Here is a 22,743-nt window from a genome sequence, read left to right as displayed (position 1 = left end):
CCCCAGCTCCAGGACGCACAGAGAGTAACTCACCGAAGTTCTCCCCACCCCAGATGTCCATGTCCGTGTCATACTTCCCCAGGTAATCGAACCAGGATTTGTCCATCACGAAGAGCCCTCCAGCTATGATTGGAGTCCTGTGCAGAGAGAAGGGGGAGGGGGAGGGCCAGTGATGGGAGGGGACCATGGCCACATTCTTCTGCCCCAGCCGTCTGGAACTCAAGGTCATTTCCATTTTTGCTCCTCTTCAGGGAAAAGCCAGAGCATTTTCCAACTTACCTACAGCACGAACATGCTCCCGGGGTTTTCCCTTTCATGAAAAACCATGCACACAGCCCAGCACACCTCCCGTGGGGGACCAAGACTCGCTTAGACACTGGCCACCCCACCAGGCCCTGCCCAGCACGGCTCTCTGGGGGGCTCCCTGTTTGGGGCCAATGACCCGGCAGAGAAGAAAGGCTGAGGCCGCACTTGACAACAACACATCCATTTCTTAAGACTGGGCTCCTCTTCCTTTTCTTCCCTCTTTACCCCTCTGTTATGGCTTGTGTTCCCCTACAAGACATACTGGGGTCCTACCCCCTGTACCTCAGAATGTGACCTTACTTGGACAGAGGGTCTTTACGGAGGTAAGTGACTTACAATGCAGTCATTAGCGTGGTCACCATGGGGCCGGCAGAGAGACGGCAGATCAGGTCAAAGCCATGTACACAGGGCAGAAGCAGCCCAGAGGCAATGCCACTGCCATGTTCTCGCACAGAACAGAGCAGATGTGTCTGTTAACAAGCAGCAGTGCCCTTGCCCTGATATCAGCCTCCACTTACTGCCACGGCTGCCTTGACCTCCCTGGGCTGAATCCTGACATCCGAGACCTGGGTGCTCTGCTCTTGGCACGAAGGGACCTTTCCTCTTGTCGGAGGCTCAAGCGGGACCACCTGGGACCCTCCCACATTTAGCATGAAGCGTGAGCACGTCACGGCGTGTTTGTGTGAGAACAACACTGGGCGACTCCCCAGCACAGGTCTCCCTCCACCAGAACCCCGGCCCCTTAATGGAAGTCTCCCCGAGGACAGAAACCTCCTGAAATGAAGGGAAACGAGGTGCAGGCCTGGCTATGGGCTCTCTCGGTCTCTGCCCAAACTTCTGCGCATCTAATGTTGCTATACCGCGCGACAGCGGGAGGGACCCAGCGGGAATGAGTCGGCCCACCCACCCTTGCCCTGACCTACCTAATGGGCTCAGCGGGGTCCAGGCGGCGAGCCTTCTGTTCCGGGGAGAGCTGCTCCCATTGGAAGTGGAGGCTCCAGTCAAACCCTGAAACACAGCGCCCGCTCGGTTGCTTTGGTGTCTCAGGTGTACCTGCAAAGCTTGCTCATCCTGTCCCTATTCTACAAGTCTGTGAATGTACCCAGTGTCCTGGGGAAGCCAGTCCCAGGGATATCAAGTCTCGCCCCCACTGATCACAGCTTCCTTCTCTTTCTCTGCCTGCTCCCGTCTCTCTGCGCCTTCCCTGCTGGCTGCAGTAGGAATGAAGGGTAGAGGACAGAGACACGTGATGAGGACAAGATGGACAGTAATGGAGTGTGGCCCTTGGCCAGGACCATCGAGGAGGTGGAAGCACGAGGTCTGGAGGGGCTGAATCACCTAAAGTGGCTGGTCTTGGGGTAGGGGCCTGGGCAGAGAGCTGAGGTGGGCCTTGAGGAGAGGGTGGTGTCTGATGCTGAGATGCCAGAAGAGTTCAGGGCCCATGTAGCGAGGGGGCCTTGCTTCCCTCACCACCAGGCCCCGGAGTGAGTAAGCTGGTGCTAAAGCTGAGCTCTGGGGGCTGGAGCTCGCCCTCCCCTGGCCCCTCCGTTCAGGCCCAGTGGTGAGGGCCACACTGGAGCTACAGGTATTATAGGATGCAGGGCAGGAAGTTCCAGACAAACCACTGGGAGGAAAGATTTTGTCACTTCTCCCTTTGACAGCAATGACTAGGGGGAAAAAGCAAGTCCTTTGGGGAGAAGGCCGTAGCCCCACTCACCCCCTCGGAGCTCTGCGGCAGACTCGATGTAGCTGAAGGTGTCCAGGTTGATGATATCGATCACAGGGCACACCACCCGCGTGTTGTCCTGTCAACAGCAGACCCCGAGCTCAGTGTGCGGAGTGGCGGACCCCCGGGAGCTCGGTAGGGCCTCCCCCTGGTAGTGCCAGAGACTGGTTTTGGGGCCTTGACCAGACACTCTCCTTCCTGGGTGTCAACTTTCCTTCCCATCTATAAAATGGGGCATCGGACACTGTGACCCCTCTAGTTCCAATACCAAAAAATGCTGAGAGCCTTTTCTTGATGTCTGGCATGACGGCCGTCTAAGTGTAGTGGAGACACCGTGGAGGCTGGCTCAAGAGTGATGCACGCTGGGAAGGGGGACATCGGGAAGGGGGGCTCCAGAAGTCCTTCACTGTCAGGGGGTACTCAACTGGGAAGGTGACCCCAAGCCTGCAGCCCCAAGAAGCAAAGCCACTTATCCACAGAGGGAACCTCTTGGGATTTCCAAATACTTTCATCCTGTGCTTATGCTTCTAGGCAAGCTGATGGAGAGTGTTCTCAGAGCCTCCTGCCTTCAGCTGCTACCTGTGGCACTCACAGATCTGCACCTCCAGCCCTGACCGCCCTCCTCGCTCCCAGGCTCAGACCCAGTGGGCCGAGAACCACCGCCACGTGGATGTCACACAGCCTTTCAGTGGCGGCTTCGTCATCGTCTCCCCAAATGGGCTCCTTCCCCTCGGTTCCCTGTTTCTGTTCACAGTCAGGACATACCCCACTTCCTCCCCAGCACTAAATTCAGAAGCTTCATCTCTGTCCATCAATCGAAACTGCTCATCTGAATGAATCCTGCCTCTCCTTCAGCGCCTCGCACCTGCCGTGGACCCCTAGCCCCTCCCCACCCCATCTCTCCCTTTCCCTGTCAGTCCACAGGTGGCTGACACAGTTGTCTCTCTGGCATGCAAATCTCACTCTGCTGCTCAACAGCTAAAGACTTGAGTCGCCTCCAAGATAAAGTTCCAACTCCTTCGCTGGCATCCAAGACCATCAAAAACAGGCCTGTAGCTAGCTTCCCAGCCTAAGTGCTGGCTCCTCCCTGCAGGCTGCCCTGTTTGTCGGCATCAAAGTCATCCAGAGGACATTTTCAAAATCTACAAGACAGATTCACCACCTCCTGGGGACCGCCAAGGCATTAAATATTGTAAATGTTCCCTAATTCTGAGTGAGCGTCTCTGTACCTGGTGTGTAGGAGGGGAAGCTGGACTCCCACGGGCAGAGTGTGGTGCACATGAACATGGAGAGCTGACAGCTAAGTATATGGAATCCTGCAGCGGCAGAGGGCCAGACGGGACCACTTCTCCAACCCCCTGCACCCACCACCCCTGGCTGGCACAGGTGGGAACCTCTGTCTCTCCTTGCATCCTTTTAACTTCCTGGGCCAGTCTTCCCTCCGAATGAGGCTGTCTTCTTATTTTAAGCCCAGATCCACCAAATGCCTGCTGTTACGTTCACAGATTTGATTTGGCCCTCAGCCTCCCTCTGTGACTCATCCTGACAGTGACGAGGTGCCTCCGAAGCCAGTCGGCCCACGTGGAAACAAATGCTCATTTTCAATGCATTGCTTCCACCCCTGGGATGTGCACAGCTGCCTCCTCCGTGGCCAACACAGCCCCTGCCCAGCTGCCACCGTCCTCTGGGGCTCCTCGCAGGCCACGGTCATCATGCATCGGTGTGTGTGTGTGCACATCTCACACACACACACACACACACACACACACACACTGCCGTCCACACCAACATCTACACAGACATACCCCCAAGACATTGCTGTGACTTGAATTCTGAAACGTTCTCCGGAATTCAGAGTCTGACCTTATTCTGCGGGTCTGATAACATCCTCATTTTGCTTTTGTTTGCTGAGTTTTGAGGATTCTGCAGCTTCATTAAGTCCTATATAGACCCTTGTACAGGAAAGGACTAACCTTACTCAAAGATACATTTGGCCCTTGCCCAGCTCCTTCGAGAGAACTTCTAAGCCCTTGAAATGTCCTGCCTGTAACAATATCTCTACTTGGTGGAGCCTTGGGCTCCACCAGATAGTCTGTGCTAACAGAGAGATTTAGGGCGAGGGCCTTGGCCACGTGGTACCAACTCAACTTGACCTCTGGAGGTACGTGGACACCATGGGGGTGATCAGTCATATCTATGTGATGGACCCCCAATAAAAACCCTGGACATCAAGGCTCAGGTGGACTCCCCTGTTTGGCAATACTCTCTGCGTGACATCACACATGTGTGCTGGGAGACGTGAGCAGGGTCTGTACCACGACTGGGACAGGACAACCGGAAATCTGTGCCTGGGACTCTCCCTCTGTACCTTTCCCTGCCGCTGATGTTAATCTGCATCCTTCCGCTGTCATAAGCAGTAACAGCTTACATGATTGTAACAGCTTTGTTAAGTGTCAAGTCTTTCTAGTGAACTATTGAAGCTGAGGGTGGTCTTGAGGACCCCCAAACCGCAATCCTGCTTTTTAAAAAAATCTTTCTTCACTATTTGGAAGTTGAAATACAAAATAAAATGCAGGTTTCTTACGTCATCCATATGCTTCCCTAGAAGCCAGCCACGGGCTTCTGCCTCCGGGGCTGCGGCAGGCTCTGCTACGTGCTCCCTGTAAGTTCTGAGGGTTTCTGTCCTATTATTCCTGGGACATTTTGATAACAGCATCTGCTTGGAGCCATGGAGGCCAGATAGACAATGAGAGAGGTTTGGGGCTAAGTGCTGTGGAGGGCCATGACCTTGAGAAGGGGCTGCAGGAGGCTTTCTGAATGACCCATCAAAGCCAGGACACACATCTGTCTGAGTGACCCTGGCAGAGGGGTCAGTACCTGCTCCAATGTCACGTCGCTCAGCCCCAGCCCAGAGCCGGGTGGGCGGCAGGTGTTCACTTGGTGTTGGCTGAGAGAGGCCCTCTATTAATTCCTGCTGAAGGCTCTGTGTCATGGCTGGAGGCAACACAGGTGGCTCAATCACAGCTGAGCAAGATGGCCTCCCCCCCTGTAGGCTAAGGGATGGAGGGGCTCTCTGTAAAGATACTCATGCCCATCACAGATCCCCACCTGTGTCCCCCAGGAGGCTGTATCTTTAAGGCTATGTCCACGGGTAGGCGAAGCAGGCAAGCTGGTGGGATCCTTAGCAGACCCAGAACAAAGTTCTCATCTTCTCCCCTCCCCCATTCATAATCCACGCCCAAGCCCCGCCCCTCCACGGGAGCCAATGGCCATGGATCAGCCCTGCAGGCACGCCTCTCATTTCTCTATCCATTCATATAATTAAAACCACATTGTGGATGGGCAATCAAAAAACTCCTGGAGACTATCATTCCTTCACTTTGTGAACCAACATTACTGAGCACCTATGATAGTTTAGAACTTGTGGCAGGTACAAGGATGAGTAAGACCTTGCAGTCTAGGGACGGTAGTGCACAGGTGAGCAGTTTTACGATGAGGTCTCTAAGCTAGCCTGGAGGGCAGGGTGGGGGTCAGGAGAGGATCCTCAGGAGGTGGTGCGGTGGCAGGAGACCTGGGTTCCTGTTTGGGTTCTGCCATCTAAGGTGCACATGACCTTAAGCACATCGGCACACAGCGAGGCGCTGTTTCTTCCTCTATGAAGTGGGAACAAATTAGTCTTTGCAAAACTGTCCTGCCTTCCCAAGAGGGTTTTTGGGATAATTGAGGGTTTGAAGCACATGTAAGCCATTGTTTATATCAACTTACCAAATGCTACAGGACTCACATTTCTTAAAAATATCGTTTTCTAGTAAAAAAGTATGTAGATAAGGAAGGGAAAAAAGCCTATGTTTTTTCAAAAGCCAGCGTGGTGCTTTTTCAAGCACCACCGTGTCATTGAAGGGGACAGAAGGGAAATCGAGATTTTTCCATGAGGAAAACACCAGCCGAGGACAGATTCCGACAGCTTAAGCCTAGCCTCTTTCTTATCGCCTTTCTATTTTTGAAAATCCCAAACCCCAATTACAGCTTAAAATTTCCACTTCCACTCAGAAGATCAAATCGTACTTTCCTCTGAGACGAGACACATAGGAAGACACGTGGAGACGCAGGGTGGTGCTCCCCCCCACCCCTTTTCCTGAAAGGGATGTCCCAGTGGAGCCATTCGGCCACCAAGAGTCAGGGCCTGGTGACAACCTCTGTGGGAGCAGAGCGAGGGCCACTGGTCAGGGTCTGCCTGACCAACCCTCTGCAACGAAAGCTTTAGATCGGACAGCAGTGAGAACCGGCATTTAGCCTGGGAGGCTGAGCTCAGTCTTGGGAGCTCAGTCCGGGAGCCCAATGACCCCCGGAGCAGGGGCCCTGGGTGGCAGGCAACACTCATAGGCAGGAAGGAGGAGGTAAAGGCGTCCCCTGCCTACAGGGAAGGCCGGCCACCGACACAGAAGTGGGGGCATTTTTCAGACAGGGCTTCTGAGGCGGACTCAGACCCCGGGAATGAAAAGGGCCTGGCAGGTACATTCAGGCTGCCTGAGGAAGGCAAAGCCCCCTTAACACATCCCGCAGGGACACGTCAGCCCAAGGGATCCTATAGGTCAGACACCGAGTTACCACATGACCCAGCAATTCCACTCTGTACCCCACCCCAAAGTGGAAGCAGGCACCCCGACAAAAACCTGTACTCCCATGTTTGCAGCAGCGTTATTTGCAACAGTAGAAAGGGGGAAGCGACACAAAAGTACATCAGCAGATGAACGGATAACAAAACGTGGTGCTGCATATACTGTGAAGATGTGACATAACAAGAAATATATGTTGGCTTTTGTTCCTGGGTCATCAAACACAGCTATTAAAACCCTTATAACATCCTGAGCCAATGGGATGAGAGGAGCATCTTTTGTTCCTAAGCCCCTTTCACATACCTGAGTTTATGCTAATTAGGGACTCCGGGAGGAGGATGGGGGCTGGTTGTCGGAGGAGCCAGACTGATCAGAAGGCTGGAACTTTCACCCCACCTCTGCCCCCCTCACCTCTCCCTCCAAGCTCCCCTCCACCCCCCACCTCAGCGAGGGGACAGCTACTAGAAGGTCCAGTTCCATCGTCAATGGCCAATGGTATAATCAATCATCCCTGTGTGATGGAGCCTCCGTAAAACCCCATGAGCACAGGGTTCTGAGCAGTTCTGGGCTGATCAGCCAAGGGGGCCTGCCTGAGACGGGGTCTCCCTCCCTGGCGGCTCTGCCTGAAACAGGTGCTCAGTAAACGCCTGCTCATTCCGAGGCAGGATGTGAGCCTGCTTTCCTCCCACTGCTACCTCATCACCTCCCCGCCCATGGTCATTTCTGAACACTGGGCCCCGACAGGACATCAAGCAGGGTGACCACAGGAGGCGACTGTGCCCCCAGTGGGTTGTAGGCTGTCAGGGGAGACAGAGAACTAAACCCAGAGAAGAAACTGCAGGGCCAGTGGGCAGTTCTTGCCTGGAGGGACCCCAGCTGGCTAGGGCTGGGAAAGAGCTCCTGGAGGAGGGTGACCTGGGAGAGGCCCTGGAGAGTACGGGTGTGTAGAGAGGAGCGGAAGGGCTCCCAGGGAGGGGAAGGGCGTGGTCAGAGCCGTAGCAGCAGGAATTCAGCGCATGTTCAGAGGGGCGGAGCGGCCCAGGGTGAGTCTGGGGAGGCCGTGCTGTGGCTGCAGGCTGAGCCTGAGGGGAGGAGAGGGTTTGGAAGGGCCTCCGGATCCAGGCAAAGCCCCTCCCCTGAGTGGTCCATTCATAACCTTCTGTTTCTCAGTGCAGATCCCTCCGCCAAGATAATGTCCGAAAGTGGTGAGAGGGGGGTTTGTAAACAGCACTCAGTGCATGAACACCGCCACCCCCCTCCCCCACCAGCCGTGGGGAAAGTGGTCACAGGGTGGGTTTTCACACCTAGGCCCACGTGTGAGAACTTCGTAAACCCACCGAGCTTCCCTCCCAGGAATGAAGGCAGTTGACAAGGATTTCCTAGCCCTCTGGCAGGTGGCACGACCCAGTTCTTTCGCGCTCGCCACACTGCCCTTTTGCAGGCCGTGTGGAACACACCATAGGAAAGTGGGCAGGGCGGGGAGGAAAGAACCACAGCACAGGCGACAGCGAGGGTTCCAGTGGGAACATCAGCCCAAGTTACATATTTCCCCCCCAGGACTGGGTCCTCATCTGTGATCTGGGATGTCAACAACACCCAGCCTCACGTTTCAGGACGGCTGTCGGACGCAGTAACTCGGGAGAAAGTGGGTACCACGGGTGCTCACCGCCGGCACTGGCCCCCAGCACCCAATAGCGTCTTTTGTACATCAGGATGGGGGCGGACAGATTTGGGGGAATATAAAATAATGAGAGGAAAATTCCTAAAGTTTTTTTTCACTTTCAAGAAGAATAACTGAGACCCGGAGAGAGAAAGAATACAAAATTCCAGAGTAATTTAAGGACAGACAGAGGCAAGGAATTCAGGTCTCTGCACCCAGTTGGCCTGCCTTGGCCCCGGGGTGAGGGTGACATGTGGGTGGAGGCAAAACCCACAGGCTAAGTGATGAGGCCTGGTTACTTCCGCTGTCTCCTTTTCACAAAGGCACTCCTCAGGGCTTCCTTTCTGGAACCTTCTATCGTCTGGGAGAGACAGTTTTGGGCAGCTGGGTCCCTAGGCCAGGAAGCTGTGTGTGACAGTGTAACACAGCAGGCCCTGGGCCTCGTCCCACCGCTGCCTGCTGTGTGTCCCTGGGCAGGCTGCTCTGCCTCAGTTTCCCCACCTATAAAACTGGGACAGTCCTCTGCCTCATCCAACTCCTAGAGGGACCAGGGGCCTAGGTGAAGTACTGAGTCTGCAGAGAGTGGGGGTGCGGGATCCCTCCGCTTCTCGGTGGGCCGCACTCACCTCTTTGACCCTGTGCAGCAGCGGCTGCAGCCAGTCCCTGTTCACCTCACAGTGGCTGTCGAGGAAGGTCAGAGTGGTGCCCTGGGCAACATCGGCACCCCGGATCCGGGACCGCACCAGACCTGCAAAGGGGACAGACGGCCAAGTGGGTGCCCGCGTCGCTCCACCTTCCAACAGGCCCACGGAAGAACCCCTCAGCATTTTCCCCACATGTGGGACACACTCCCAAACACACACATACACGCACACACAGCAGCAAACCACCCTTCACCTCCCCAGGCCCCGCCAGCTGCCCGGACCCACCTTGCCGCTGGTTATTGCGCAAGCACTTCACCTTGGGCAGCTTGATGAGCTCTTTGCAGTCGGCGGCTGCAAAGACACAAGGTTATGTGAAGTGAGCACCTGGGGATGGAGGTGAACCTGAGGAGAAAATAGGGCAGCCCTGCCTGCCATCCCTGCCACCGACTGCAGAGGCTGGCAGATGGCTGAGATGAATTTTGGAGCTTCAGACCATGAACTCTTAACACAGGAGACCCTGTGTGTTAACGGGTCTGTCCACAGTGTCTCCCACCACACGGAGCTGGTCCGACTCCCACCTCGCAGGAAATGTGCCAGGATGCACAGGGGACCCGGCCGCAGGCTTATGCCTGGGGTCATCCTCTAGCTTGCCCGCTGCCCCAGCACTCGTCCGGCTCACCACCCCTTGGCTCCGAACTCTATGCTGCGATCCCACCGCGCTGGTTTTGCTTCACCGGTTTGCCAATGTTAGGCTCTCTGCTTGGCTTGGGACTTTCCTGAGTGACAGCAGAGACTCAGAGGAGCTTTCCTGGGGCCAGGTACTGTTCTAAGCACTTTGAGTGTGTTAACATAGTTAAATCCTTAGATAAACCATATCTATTATCATTATAATCTCAACTTTATAGTCGAGGAAACTGAGACACATCAAGATTAATAACTTCCCCAAGGCACGCACCTAGTAAGGTAAGTGACAGGTCTAGGATTTGAAGCCAGGCAGTCTGGCTCCAGGGTCCACGCTCTAACCACCAGCCTATTCTGCCTCCCTGTGACTCCAGCAGCATCCCCTCCCGCAGCCTCAATGCCAGGCTGCCTCCCAGCAGGACAGGCACCTCCAGCCCCTTCCTCACAAGGGAAAGGAGATCAGGTCCCTGAGGTGCTGCACTCGGGTCTGGCGTGGACCTCCTACACGGCCCACTTACGTAATCCTTCCAAGGTTCCCAGGCTCTGTCACGGACGTGGGGCACCAGACTCCCTACAGCCCAGCCCAGCACAGTAGTGCCTCCCACACCCAGCCTCCAGCGTCAGCACTGGGACAGACTGCGCTCTCCCGGGACGTGGAGCTGTCCCCAGGGACCCTTGTTTGCTTCCCCTGGTCATCACTGGGAAGGGACGGTCCTGCCTGGGTGTGGCTGACTGCTTGGAACTGTACCCATGGCTCTCAGGAGAGGTGTCGGCACTGTTAATACCTGAAGTCTAACAATGCTTCTGTAAGTATTGTACCTGTCAAACTGTACACACAGATGCTTGAAAACACCTGCAAACTTTTCTGGGGGGAAAGAGGATTTAGAGTATGAGTTTGGGTGGCACCCAGGTTCTTCAATACGACAACTAGGAGACAGTGATGACCGGTGGGTTGCAGGGTTGGAAGGCATGGCCAGGTTATGGGATGCCCCCTGGAGATCCCAAAGACAGAGAGAGCGCACCCAGCCCTCCCACAGAGAGGGTGCGCTAGCCTCAGCTCAGGCTCGCAGGTGATCACAGCACTCTGGACAGGAATCTTCAGTGACATCATTGCTCCTGGGCATCAGGGCCGATTCTTTGAAGGTGCAGTTCCCACGCCCAGGAGTGCAGGCCAAGGAGCAGTTGCACACACGCATGCACACACCAACCACAACTCGAAGTTTCCATTCCTGCCATAAACCCAGGCTTTCCTCCGTCCCCAGGGAACCGTGGGCTCGCCTCTGGCTGTCACTTGGGAGCTGGAACAGACATTCGTGTCTACAGAGCAAGGGGGCGATGTTACTTACGGTCATTGCTGAAGTCATCCACCAGTATGATTTCCTTGATCAGATTCATAGGGGTGCGGTTTAATACGCTGTGAGGTGGGAAGAGGAATGGTCATTATGACTTCTAGTGGCAAGTACAATATATGTGCATTACATCGTGTTTTAAATAGGCACCATTGCATTGGAGGAATAAAAACTCAGAGCAGCCAAAGGGCTTGTCCAGGCCCACTGAGTCCCTGGGACCCCCTGGTGGAGAAAGCTGCTTTGTGGTGGTGAGGACCCACCACCACCCACCCGGCACCCAGGCAGACATACAGGAGCCGTCCTCCACAGCCCTGCCGCTCCCTGACACTCCACCCCAAGTCAGTGCCCCAAACGGCTGGTTCAACTTGAAAATGTCACCCAAGTCACTTTCACCTCTTATCCCTGCTCCAGCCTCTTTCGTACAGTTTATTACAGTGGCCTTGACCTGTCCAGGCCACCCTCCCGCGGCCTCCAGGGTGAGCTTCCCGAAGCACAGATCTGATCTGTTATCCTGTGACTTGTCTCGCTGAGACAAATATATAACTCGACAGCCTCCTCCAGGGGCTCCCCACTATCTACGCCCCAAACCCTCGGCGTGCTCTTCAAGGCCCGTCACAGCCTGCAGCTAGCTACTGTTTCCGCCCACTCACACCCAAGGTCCTTATCTAGACACACCCTGCTCACTCCCACCCCGAGCCCGCTTCCCTCCCGCTGTCTGTCGCGGCTGGAAATGCCCATCCTCTGCCACGAGGACCAGTTCAAATGTCACTTCCTCCCTGACAGCTTTCCACCCCACTTCATGAGAATTAATTGCTTCCTCCTCGGGCTTCCTCAGCAGTTTGCAGCTGAAGCTTCCTGCGGTTTCCACTGCTGCCTGACTCTGCGGGCTGGTTTTGCTGACCCTGTGGATGGTTAAACCCCCAGGGACGGATCACATCCTTGTCAGGTTCCCTCTGTATCTCCAGAGTTCAGCACAGCCCCTTCCTTGGTCCGTAACCATCCCCTCCAGAGACACTTAGTGCACACCTACTATGTGCTTGGGACTGGTTACACAATGAGGAACAAAGGAGACACGGGCTCTGCCTTCCAGAGGCTTGTGGTCCAGCAGCTACTTACTGCAGGCTGTGTAAGCCTGTCTAAGTTACTTTACTGCCCTGCGCAGTAAAGTCTCTCCATCTAGAAAGTGGGACAATAAGAAAAGCAGGCACTTCTCAGGGCTACTGAGAGGATGAAAGGAGAAACCGCATCCTGTCTGGCACCCAATGATGAAACGCGGTGGCAACGACTGCTGTTTGTGCATCGTAATGATTTTCTGAATTGACTTTGTTTACTGGGACAAGGCCGGGTTTTGGAGTCCACTCTGGGTGTCAGGCCTGACTGAGACGGCTGGATCCCGCTTCTCCTGAAAACCCTCCAAAATGTATGTTCCCTCAGAAACCCTCGTGGGCCACACCGCCCACCAAGGGACGCCCAGAGCCGCCTAGGGTTGGGGAGGCGGTTCAGAGGGGTGGGGCCCCCGTGCTACGTGCGTCCCTTCTCTCTGGAGGACCGTCCTGAGCTCTGCTTCAGGTGAGGCGCTTTTCTAAATAGACTGCAGAGACTCTCCAGCAGAACCTTGCCTGGAGCTACCTTTATTTATGAAGGCCTTAATTCTCACCATGGCAACGGCAACAGTGTGTAAGGTGGAGAGAGGAGCCCCAAACACCAAGCCTTGAGTCCACCGTTGGGAGGTGAGAACCAGGAGGGGTAGGAGGTGGAGGAAGGAGACCCTCACCGTGACCGTCCCGGGAAAACACGGGCAAACTCCACAACCAGCCCTCTCATCAGAAAGGGGGGCGGAAAGAGAGGGGAAACCTGCTTGAAGAATACCCTCTAATGAGGTTTGATTACGGCTCGCAGCTTCTGCATGTGATTCCCCAAATCCCTGCCGGCTCTTTGAAATTCAAGAGTTCTCTTCTGCGAACATCAAAAGGTAAATCGCGTGTGGCTCTGCACTGGTTGAACTAAGAGATGATTAGTGAATAAAAAATGTCCAGGGTTTAAAAAAGAAAAAAAGGAATCGTCAGCAGTAAGTGCTAATTAGACCATTTCCTGGTAACACCTGGCTTGTTTTTGCTCCTCTAATCAGAGCAATTGGAGTGGTGGGGGAGGTGGGGAGGGGGCCACTCCGCTGTGTTAAAGGGGCTCTGGGCTCCTGGGGTGGCTGGCGAAGGAGGAAGGTCCAGGTCCTCCCAGGGGCCCTCTCTTTAGCACCCCCCACGCCCCTTCCCCCGACCCCGACCGCTCAGGCCTCTCCTCTGCTGTCATGACTTCGGCCAGCACTTCTCACCAGCCCCTTCCACAGTGAAGCCGACTGTCCCTTTCCCCAGGGCCCAGCTGAGCATGTTTTTTTTTTTTTCCTGTTTCAGTCCCTGGGGCTGTTCCATGCCCTTTCCTTACACAGCCTCAGCATGGGAGTGAGAGCTCATGTCACTGGCATATCCAGGTCACACGGCGCCTGGGAATCATTCTGCAACTGAGTCTCCTGTACACCACTCACATCTCTGCCAGAGGACCCGGCGGCCGTGCGGGCAGCCGCTACACCTTCTGCTTTCTGCCTGCTGCCTTGACTGTGAGGCCCACACGGAGCGCCCTGAGAGGTGGCGGCAGCCCGGCGTGGGCGGCACGGGAGGCCAGGCAGCCTCCACTGCCTCCTACCTGTGCAGTCCCGAACAAGACGCCGGGCTGCCTTCCTTTCCAGCTGTAATTACATTTTCCTTGTAAAGGCGGGCGATATTAATACTTGACCTACTTCACAGGCTTTTGTGCGTAGGAAATGAGGAAATGTATTTGAAATTGCTTTGTGAACTCCGTGGTGCTATACACAGGCAGGGTTTATCAAACGCTTCATAAATGCCAGTTGAATGAAGACCCCCGGCTGGTAGAGCAGTTGACTCGTTCTGGAGCCAGACTGGCCCGGGTGGAGGCACCGTGCCTGTCCGCCCTCCATTCACGAGATGGAGAGCTTCAGTAAGTACTGAGCCTTCGGCGCAACTTCCTCGACTGCACGACAGGCCCCTGGCAGGTGCATGGCGCACAGCGGCTGCTCTCAAATCTGAGTATTGATAATGAGACCAGTTCTCCAAGTGTGACCCTGGAGCCAGTAATATCGGCGTCACCTAAGAGCTTGTTAGACATGTGTCTGTCTTCTTGGGCCCCGCCCCAGCTACTTACTGAGCTAGAGTACTGGGGAGGGGGCCCAACAAACTGCATTTTGACAACCCCTCTGGGAGATCCCGACCCCTGCTCCAGTTTGGAGCTGCATTAGGGTGCTGCTGCCTACCTGCTGGAGGCACATCACCTGTTGTCCCATGTATGGGCTCAGGTATTGTTTTGAGGCCTTTACCTGCCTAAGCTCATTCATCCTCCTCCACAATCACGCAAAGTATTTATTACCAGTAGCCCTTGTTTTGCAGAGAAAGACAATGAGGCAGGGAGGTGAAGGGGCGTACGCAGGGTCACACAGTTGGTAAGGGCCGAGCAGGCAACTCTGGCCCCAGAGTCCAGTTTCTTAACCACCTCAACCTGAGAAATTGCTCCTCTAAATCGAGGACTTTACAAAAAGCAACAGGAAGGAGACTCAGGACATAAGTGTATAAATGGTGTGGGCTCCGGAGCCCCCATGGGAGGTGTGGAGCTAAAGGTGCCTCCTCCCTGGGTTTCACATATACTCGGGGACCCACTGCAACGCCAAGGATAAACCATTTTGGGGGGCTTTCTCTCTCTCTCAAGTGAGAAAAGTGCCCTAATTCATCTAGGTCGTGATTCCCTCTCTCTCCCCACATCGTCCACCCCATCGTGCCTCTGCCTGGCTCTGAGTGCCCCCAATGTAGGCAGCCCCCAGCCCTCAGCTGACTCAGGGGCTCAGAGGTCGGAGGGCGTGGACAGGCATGCGCAGAGAGGTGAAGGCCGGCCAAGCGCTGGGCTGGAGGGAGGAGAGGAACAGTCACCCACTCCCCGCCCCTAGTTCCTCAAGTATCTTTTGCTTTTCAGGGCCTGGCAGCAAAGCCATCCAAAATTTAGAAGATTAAAGATGAAAGATACCTTAGAAAAGATCCTTTCATCAATGGTGAGATGATAGGAAGAGCTTCTCATTCAGCCCCCGCTCAGGATCTAGTGACTCACTTGTGGGACAGGGCAGGGAGGGGAAGGAGGTACAGAGTCCCGAGGCAGATGATACCTGGCTGTGGAAGCTTTTAGAAATACTGGTCTTCCTTCCCCCCACCCCTGAAGCTCACTTCCATCCAGCCTGCTGAGGACGTACACAGAGGTCTGTTCACACGAGGCTTCCAGGCCCCTATCCTGCTACCTTTCGCATTACACCTGGGCCTGGGCCGGGGTCCTGGCTAACATGGGAAGTTCCCGAGAGGCAGGACCCAGGCCCAGGGCTCTCTCAGCCAAAGGCCCAACAATTTGGTGTGGAGCGGGGCGCTGCAGGGATACCTTCTGAGAAGGACAGTGTTGATGGGCTGCAAGCCCCTCCCAGAGAGCAGGGCACCAGGGCATGGGAGACAGACCCCCAGGCCAGAGGACAGAGGTGCTGGGCCCACACCCCTGGCTGCCCCCCACTTGCACGCAGGAAGTCGGGAGCCCGAGCCTTGGCCCCCGTGCTGCCTCACCCACTGTGGCTCCTGTCCTCCGTTCACCACAGGCACCGAAAGTCCCAGACTCCCCCTGGGGCCCTGACTCCCCCTGGGGCCCCGACTGGAGCGAGGGGTCTGCAGACTTAAAACTCAGCACAGGTTTAACCCATTGCCATTGCAAAGTGTCATTGTCACTACTATGAAGAGACGGAGGAGCAGCCGGAAGAGGAGAAGTATGTCTTAGAGCTGAAGTGGACGAGTCTGAGGGCAGTGGCTGAGGGGCCCCCAGAACGTAAACACAGTGTGAGGGAAGCTTGGGGTGCTGGGGCCTCCATATTATAATGCCCCCCAAATGTTTCTGAGGCATTCCTGAGGAAGGTTCATTGTGGGAAATGTGACGGAACTTGAGACATCTAGTATACTTTCACCATTGTCTTTATAGACGTGGCTAGTGACCTGCCCAAGGTGGACTGGAAGTGGCAGGTGGGGACTTGACCCCAGGTCCTCAGACTCCAAGTGCAGTGCCTTTGAATACCCTACAGCCTCTTTCCTTCTGCGTGCTCACCGGCTGTGCAGATACAGGGATGGCTAACGCTGATCAAGAGCTTACTCTGTGCCCACAGTTCTCAGCTCCCTAATGGTGAGTGTGTGTGTGTGTGCGTGCGTGCACAGGTGTGTGTGTACTGAGGGTTGAGGGGGACGGAGGTGCATGGCATCAGAAGGCTCCTTGAAGGAGGAGAGGAGGCCAGCCCGTAAGGCAAGGAGCTTCTCTAGGATGCCGTAGCATCCTTGGGGAAGCATCCAGTGAACATGCGCAGACATGACCTTGTGTGGTGGGGCTGTGGCTGGCCCTTTGGAACCAGCACCTCTCCTGCCGTGTGCCTGTTCTGCCTGTGGGGCCTCGGAACTCTGTTCTCCCTTCACCAGAACCGACCCGGGTGAGTGGGGCCATTACTCATCCCCACCCCACCATGTGGACCCACACTGGTTTACAAATCAGAAAGGCACATTATTGGTCTACCGGGAGACCCACAGTGACATCCGACAGTGACTCAGCACCTTTTCTTGTCAAACGCTGAAACCTTGTTAGAAAATCAAATTCAAATCCGGCGGCTTGTGGGGTGAATGCAGAAGCCAGGGCAAACAGGGCAAGTGGCAGGTGGAAGGACCTAGCCAGCCAGTCCCCAAGGACATCTGGGCAGCAGACAGAGCTGCCCCATGGACAGAGAGGAACATCAGGCTGGTGCCCGTGGGCTTGGGCAGGCCCTCCCTGCAGTTCTAAGGGACGCACTGACCCCGCACAGAGGACATTCATTGAGAGTGACAGGTGTTGCAGAGGACTGGGTGATGGCCGTCAGGGGGACCTACTGCTGATTTCCTCCTGCCTCTTGGCACTTCCCAGCTGCCCCCAGCCATGCAGGTGCATCAGGGAGGGAGGGAAGGCGTGGCTTGTTGATGGGAATGATGACGCTTTGCTGTGTTTGGTTGTCCTCTGCTTGGCCAACATCTAATCTCCTTCTCGGTGGGATCTGGAACGCACCCGATGTGCCGCCCAGCAGATCGGAAAGGGCTCTCATGGGCCGTGTGCCCGGGGAGTGGAGGTACGACAGGCACCTTCCCCCAGGCCAGCCCCTCTCTTGCTTGATGTATGGCTGAGCGCACCTGCAGCCCCAGCACCTCCCTTGGAGGTGCTCAACACCCCCATGCTGAATAGCCTGGTTCCTTTGAGGCTGCTGAGAAGAACTCATATGAGAGTGCAAGGTCCAAGCCCTGCATCCCCGTTGTTAGCTGAGCAACAGGAGGCCTTAATTCAGCACCTTCCAGTCTCAGTTTCTCAGCTGTCACATGTGCATAGTGCATAGTCCTCCTGCCTCCCCAGCTGAGAGCGTGAGCTCAGGTGTCTGCACTCAAGGGGACCTAGGGACTGGTGGCTGCTGTTAGCACCATCTAAGATGCTAATGTGAGTGACAAAAGGGTGGGCCAGATGATTTGGGGTAAGGGGGGGTTTTGGGCAGAGGGGAGGAGGGGGCATGGCATAGAGAAGGGAAGCCAAAACAACCAGCACCTTCTGAGAACCTGGGCAAAAAAATTCCCGGCCATGTCTCTGGGGCCTGTCTGTTTTAAGGGGTGTTCTGCTGGGAGCTGACCTGGCACTTTTGCATATCAAAAATGCATGCAGGCCACAGAAAAGGGCCTGCCTGTCAGAGCAATGGCATGGCCCAGGCTAGGCGCTGAGGGTGGATGGAGAGGCCCGAGGGGGAATAGGGCTGAAACAGTGGTGGCTGAGAAAGCAAACATCAGCCATTACCATCAGGCTGCTCCGATTTGCGCCCTGGGCCCTGGCGCATGGGAGGCTGTGGAGAGGCAGACGCTGGGAGAGGCAGCACCTAGACGACCTGAGTTCTAATCCCGGCCTGACTCTGGGAATGGGGGGCAACCTCAGTCTCTCAGGGCCTCAGCTCCCTTGTTAGTTGTGAAATTAGAACTCATGTTCTAGAGGCAGTCTACATAGTGGTCAAGGGCAAGGGCTCTGCTAGGATCTCTGTGATGCTCAGTGACCTTCTGCAAATTACCCAGCACCTCAGGCCTCTGTCTTCCCCCTGTAAAATGGGAGAATAGCCACCCTCGCAGGGGTGCGAGGAGAGACTGAGCGGATGCATGTATGACGTGAACAGCACCTGGCAGGGGCTGAGAACACTTCATACCCTCATCACAAGGCCAGCACCCCCAGCAAGCACACAGGCCCTCCCCAGGTGCTGGCCCTGGAGGGCTGGCCGACCAGGAAGGATAGCTTACCTGCGGATGGTCCTGAGCAGGGTGGAGCGGGCCTCGTTGTGGAAGGTGATGATGATGCTGGTGGGAGGGAGGTCCCTGCAGTACATCAGCAGAGTGCACCTGGGGAAGAGAAGGCAGGAGACCACTAAGACCTCTGGGGGCAAAGCGGGGGTCAGGGGCTGGAACCAAGGGCATCATGGTGGTCACCAGCACGGACAAATGCCTGGCATCCGATGGGGCCGCCCTAGCTGCGTAGTCCTGGGCAAGACCCCAGGGCCTCACCTGGACCTTCAGTGGGGTGGGGAAACTCCAAAAATAACTGAAGTTCAATTTCCTACCACCTGGGGGAACACGGGCTTGGTGCCAAGTTGAGACACAGAACACAAATGTGGGATTCCTCGCATGCCCCAGTTAGTACCCAGTGGTTCCTAGGGGCCGCACAAACCTGCCCCCAGTCTGTGCCCCTCCAGCTGGCAGAGGCTGCACAGGTTCTGGGCCAGCAGCTCCAGCCCACTGCACCCCACCGACCTCCTGCCCCCACACTCCCAAATTGGCCAGGCTTAAAGAGGCAAATCCCCCAAACCCTGGCATAAACAATACTTGTAAAACCCAGTCTTGAAAAATCATTCATTCCCACGTGTCCAGGATCATTTCATACGACAATTACATCTAGGGTACTTTCAATTTAATACCTTGCTGCAAGTGAAAATTGTAGCCCGCCGCCTGAAAATTACTGTAATAATGAAGATAAACCTGCCACGGGAGGCTGGTGCCACCAGGGGCTGTCTCTGAGTAAGTGTTCCCTCCCATTTCGTGCTCTTCGGGGGGCTGTCCAAGTGCAAGGACGGGCATTAAACACGGAAGTAAATAACAGACGTTTGGTGAGTCAAATATTTCCTCTCTTCATATTCCATTTCTTCCTAGGCTGTTAATTTAGGGTCCAGAAACCCGAGGATGGACTTCAAGGGGATGGTGAGCCCGCTGAAACTGTTTGCAAAGCTGTGTATACGAATGTGCATCCCTGCCTCCCCTGCTGCCCCCATGCCAGCCTCGGGAAGATGGTTCACAGTTTTGTATAGACTCTCAAAGAAGTCTGTGTGGCCTAAGATACTTAAGAACCTCATTCCCAGGTCAGTGGGCCTGATGTCCCTGTGGCCTCCCTGGTAATTCTGAGCACTTATTTCTATGAGAGCAAACACTGAATCAGAGAACTTGTTCCAAGAAAGGCGGGCTGTTCTTCTGCTCGGCACCTAAGCGCGGGCAGAGGAGCCGAGAATCAGGAAAGGAAGACCTCAGGGGAAGACACTGTGGAAAAGGTAAGTTGTGTCCTTTGGGCCTGTCTGTGTTCGTCCCAAAGAGACAAGGTCTCACCACATACTGCCAGCTCCACCTGTGACTAAAACGCCCCTGAATCTATCCTCCTCTCTCGTCCCCTTGGCCCTCCGGCCTCTGCCCCTGCCAGTCATCTCCTGTCTACCACACAGCTCTGCCCCAGCCTTCCTCTGGCTGAAGCCCTCTGGTGGCTCTTGATATACAAGTCCAACCCCTGCCACCACAGCCTTCAAGACCTGTCGTAGTTGCTCCTTAATATAGTTCCATCACTCTCTGCCACTGCTCACACTGTTACTTCTGCATGAAGCAATGTCCTTCCTCCCTTCTCCACCTGATGAGCTCCTGCACATCCTTCAAGACCCAGAGCAAACGTCCCCTCTGCAACGAAGGTATTCTATGCTCTCCCAGACAGGACAGGTTGTTACCTGTCCTTTGTGCTCCCGTAACTCTGTACACATCTCTCTCTTCTAGTACTTCTCGAGATAGGACTGTCTCCCCCACTGGACTGTGAGTTGCTATAGAGAAGAAAGACCCTTGCCCATCTCCCTATCCCTAGAATAGGAATTTAGTATACCAGATGCCCATTCACACAGAAAGGGAGAGATTCAGGAAATGCACTTCTAGCTCAGCCGATGACTTTGCCTTTTATGGTTTTAAAAGGGGTGGTAGTCAGCCTCCCAGATGGCTTCCAGTGATTCTCACCTACTGGTCCTCAGGCCTTGTACAGCTCCATCCTTCACTGAACCAGGGTTAGGCTATATGACCAATGGAATGTGATGGAAGTGACAGAGGGTGACTTCCAAGGCTAAGTCACAAAAGCACCTCAGGCTCTACCTTGACCACGTGGAGTGAAGCCGGCCCACGTGCAGAGGAACTGAGGCCCGCAGCGGGCGCCAGGTTGCCCGCCATGGGAGGAGCGAGCCTGGAAGTGAGTCTGCCGGGTCCCATCAAGCCCCAGAAGATGGCGGCTCTGGTGGCTCCAAGCCAGAACCACCCAGCCAAGATGCTCCCAATTCCTGACCCACGAAGACCATGAAGATAATCAATGATTCCCATTATTTTAAGCCACTAATTTTGGGGGGTAATTTGTTGTACATTAGATAACCATTATGAAAAGAGAAGAGAAATGCCTTGAAAGGGCCCCCAATGAGACGAGGCCTTGGACTTAGCTATCTTTGGACGCAGATCTGAGTCTGAGGTGGGGGCAGTAGGAGGGGGTAGGGCAGGTGGCTGGTCAAGGTGGATGTGGGGGGTCCCTTGGTTGGTGTGCTGCCGGGTTCATGAGGACATGGAGAGGCACGGAGAGTGGGGCAGGTGGCAGTGCACATAGTCAGCACCTTTACAGGACGGTAATAAAGCCGAGGACTTAGCAGAACCTCCCTGTCTCCACTGGAGACGGGAAGAAATAAGAGACCAAGCAGAGTGACTCATAAGGCCAGCACTGCCAGGGCTGTGTCAAGGGTCAGACTCTGAGCACCGTCTTGGAGATGGCTTCCCCTCCACACCCTGGGGGACAATGGGATCCCCCCCAACCTTTGTGATGTAAGTTATTCAGGGAAGGTGGTACTGGGACTTAATGGTTTTAGAGAGCTTTAGGGGACAAGGGACACTTTTCCTGCCTTGTAGGCATCTGGCCGGGAGACAGGTGTATTCACCCACAGTGATGCAGCCCATGGGGCTGGGGGAGCAAAGAGGTGGGCATGCCTCCACCTGGGGAGGTGAAGAAGGCTCCCTGGAGGAGGGCGAGCTGGATCTCACAGATGAGGTAGACCTGGACAGATGGCAAATGGGGTACAGCCTCCCAGTGACAGCACAGTTCTGGACCCACAGGCTGAATGCCAAGTGAGGCAGCTCATGGTACCCTGGCCTCAGGGTCTGGACACCACCGACCAGCTGTGGGACCATGGGCAGACCACCCACCTCCCCAGGCTGCTGTGTGCTCCTCTGTAAGACAGGCTCTCCTGTTCAAGGTTCTCACAGCATCGGTGGTCAAAAGCTTTGATGAGGTCTGGCATTCAGTAAGTATGGCTGACTTGAATGGAATGTCAAATATTCTGCAGCTGAGGCTCAACTCTGTAGCTGGACATCTGAACTTACTTTCTAAGCCTCAATTTCTTCATTTGGAAAGCGGAGACCATCTTTAACTTGTAGACCGCGCCCTCCCCCTACCCCCAAGATTATTAACAGATGCTTGACAAAGAGTAACTCGTTTTTAACATCAAGTTCAGATCTGCAGACCCCTCCTCCACTGGGTGGAGCCAGATCCTGCATGGGCTGAAAGGGTGAGTGGTTTGGCCAGTGTAATAGTGAGTGAGGGGTGCTGGGAGGCTAGAGGAGGAGGTGAAAGCAAAGGAGGTTGCATCGATGTCAGAGAAAGGAACCTGCACTGGGATGTCCGTGTGAAGCCTGGATCTGCCAGACGCTGGCTGTGTGTGCCCTTGGCTGTGTAATGTGCCTTCCATAAGCCTCAGTGTTGTCACCTACAAAATGTGAACAAATACCTCCCTTCCAGGCTTGTTCTGAAGACCACAGATACTGCAGGCAAAACACCTGGTGTTTCACAGCTGCTGAGTAAACGGCAGGCAGCTAGCATTATTATCACGACTGAGGCTGAGGCCGTCTCCATGCCATGCTCAGTCAGTACTCCTGAATTAGAACCACAAACTCATAGTTCAGAAAAGGAAGGGGCTTTGGAGATGGCCCAGTCCAATCTCCCCAACGGGGTAGAGATTTGGAGCCTGTGCAGGTGTGCTCCTGGGTCTCAGTCCCCTCCAGCTTCCTGTGCCCATAGGACAGAGGCTGTTCCTCCAGGCTGGGCAGGCACCCTACAACTGACACAAGCATGAGCAGGTTTTGGGGAATGCAGGCAGTAGGGTGGTACTCTGACCTCAAAAGTACAGGTATCCTGGCTCATGGGACTCAGCACTATCTACCTTCTGCCCCTGCTCACAGCTCGTGGTACCCGGGGTTACCCTATGTCTCATCTGACCGTTTCGACAGCCTCTGAGAACCTTTACTCCCCAGATGAGCAC

General features: G+C 55.1%; 1 protein-coding gene across 1 annotated transcript in view; it reads right to left on the bottom strand.

The window, feature by feature from the left end:
- Window positions 1-22,743, bottom strand: part of GALNT14 (polypeptide N-acetylgalactosaminyltransferase 14) — a 190,214-nt gene that overhangs the window by 28,225 nt on the left and 139,246 nt on the right. Inside the window, exons 3-9 of the mRNA XM_045844560.1 lie at window positions 18,401-18,499; window positions 10,980-11,047; window positions 9,238-9,303; window positions 8,935-9,056; window positions 2,024-2,111; window positions 1,230-1,314; window positions 34-137 (exon numbers count right to left, since the gene is read on the bottom strand). Of these exons, the coding sequence (XP_045700516.1) occupies window positions 34-137; window positions 1,230-1,314; window positions 2,024-2,111; window positions 8,935-9,056; window positions 9,238-9,303; window positions 10,980-11,047; window positions 18,401-18,499 (632 nt within the window). The remainder of the gene's footprint in view (window positions 1-33; window positions 138-1,229; window positions 1,315-2,023; window positions 2,112-8,934; window positions 9,057-9,237; window positions 9,304-10,979; window positions 11,048-18,400; window positions 18,500-22,743) is intronic.

The sequence above is a fragment of the Phyllostomus hastatus genome, unplaced genomic scaffold (assembly GCF_019186645.2).
Source record: "Phyllostomus hastatus isolate PE091 unplaced genomic scaffold, TTU_PhHast_1.1 phas_contig_402, whole genome shotgun sequence".
NCBI lineage: Eukaryota > Metazoa > Chordata > Mammalia > Chiroptera > Phyllostomidae > Phyllostomus > Phyllostomus hastatus.
The sequence above is the reverse complement of the archived record's forward strand: the minus strand, read 5'-3'. Positions and strand labels throughout refer to the sequence as shown.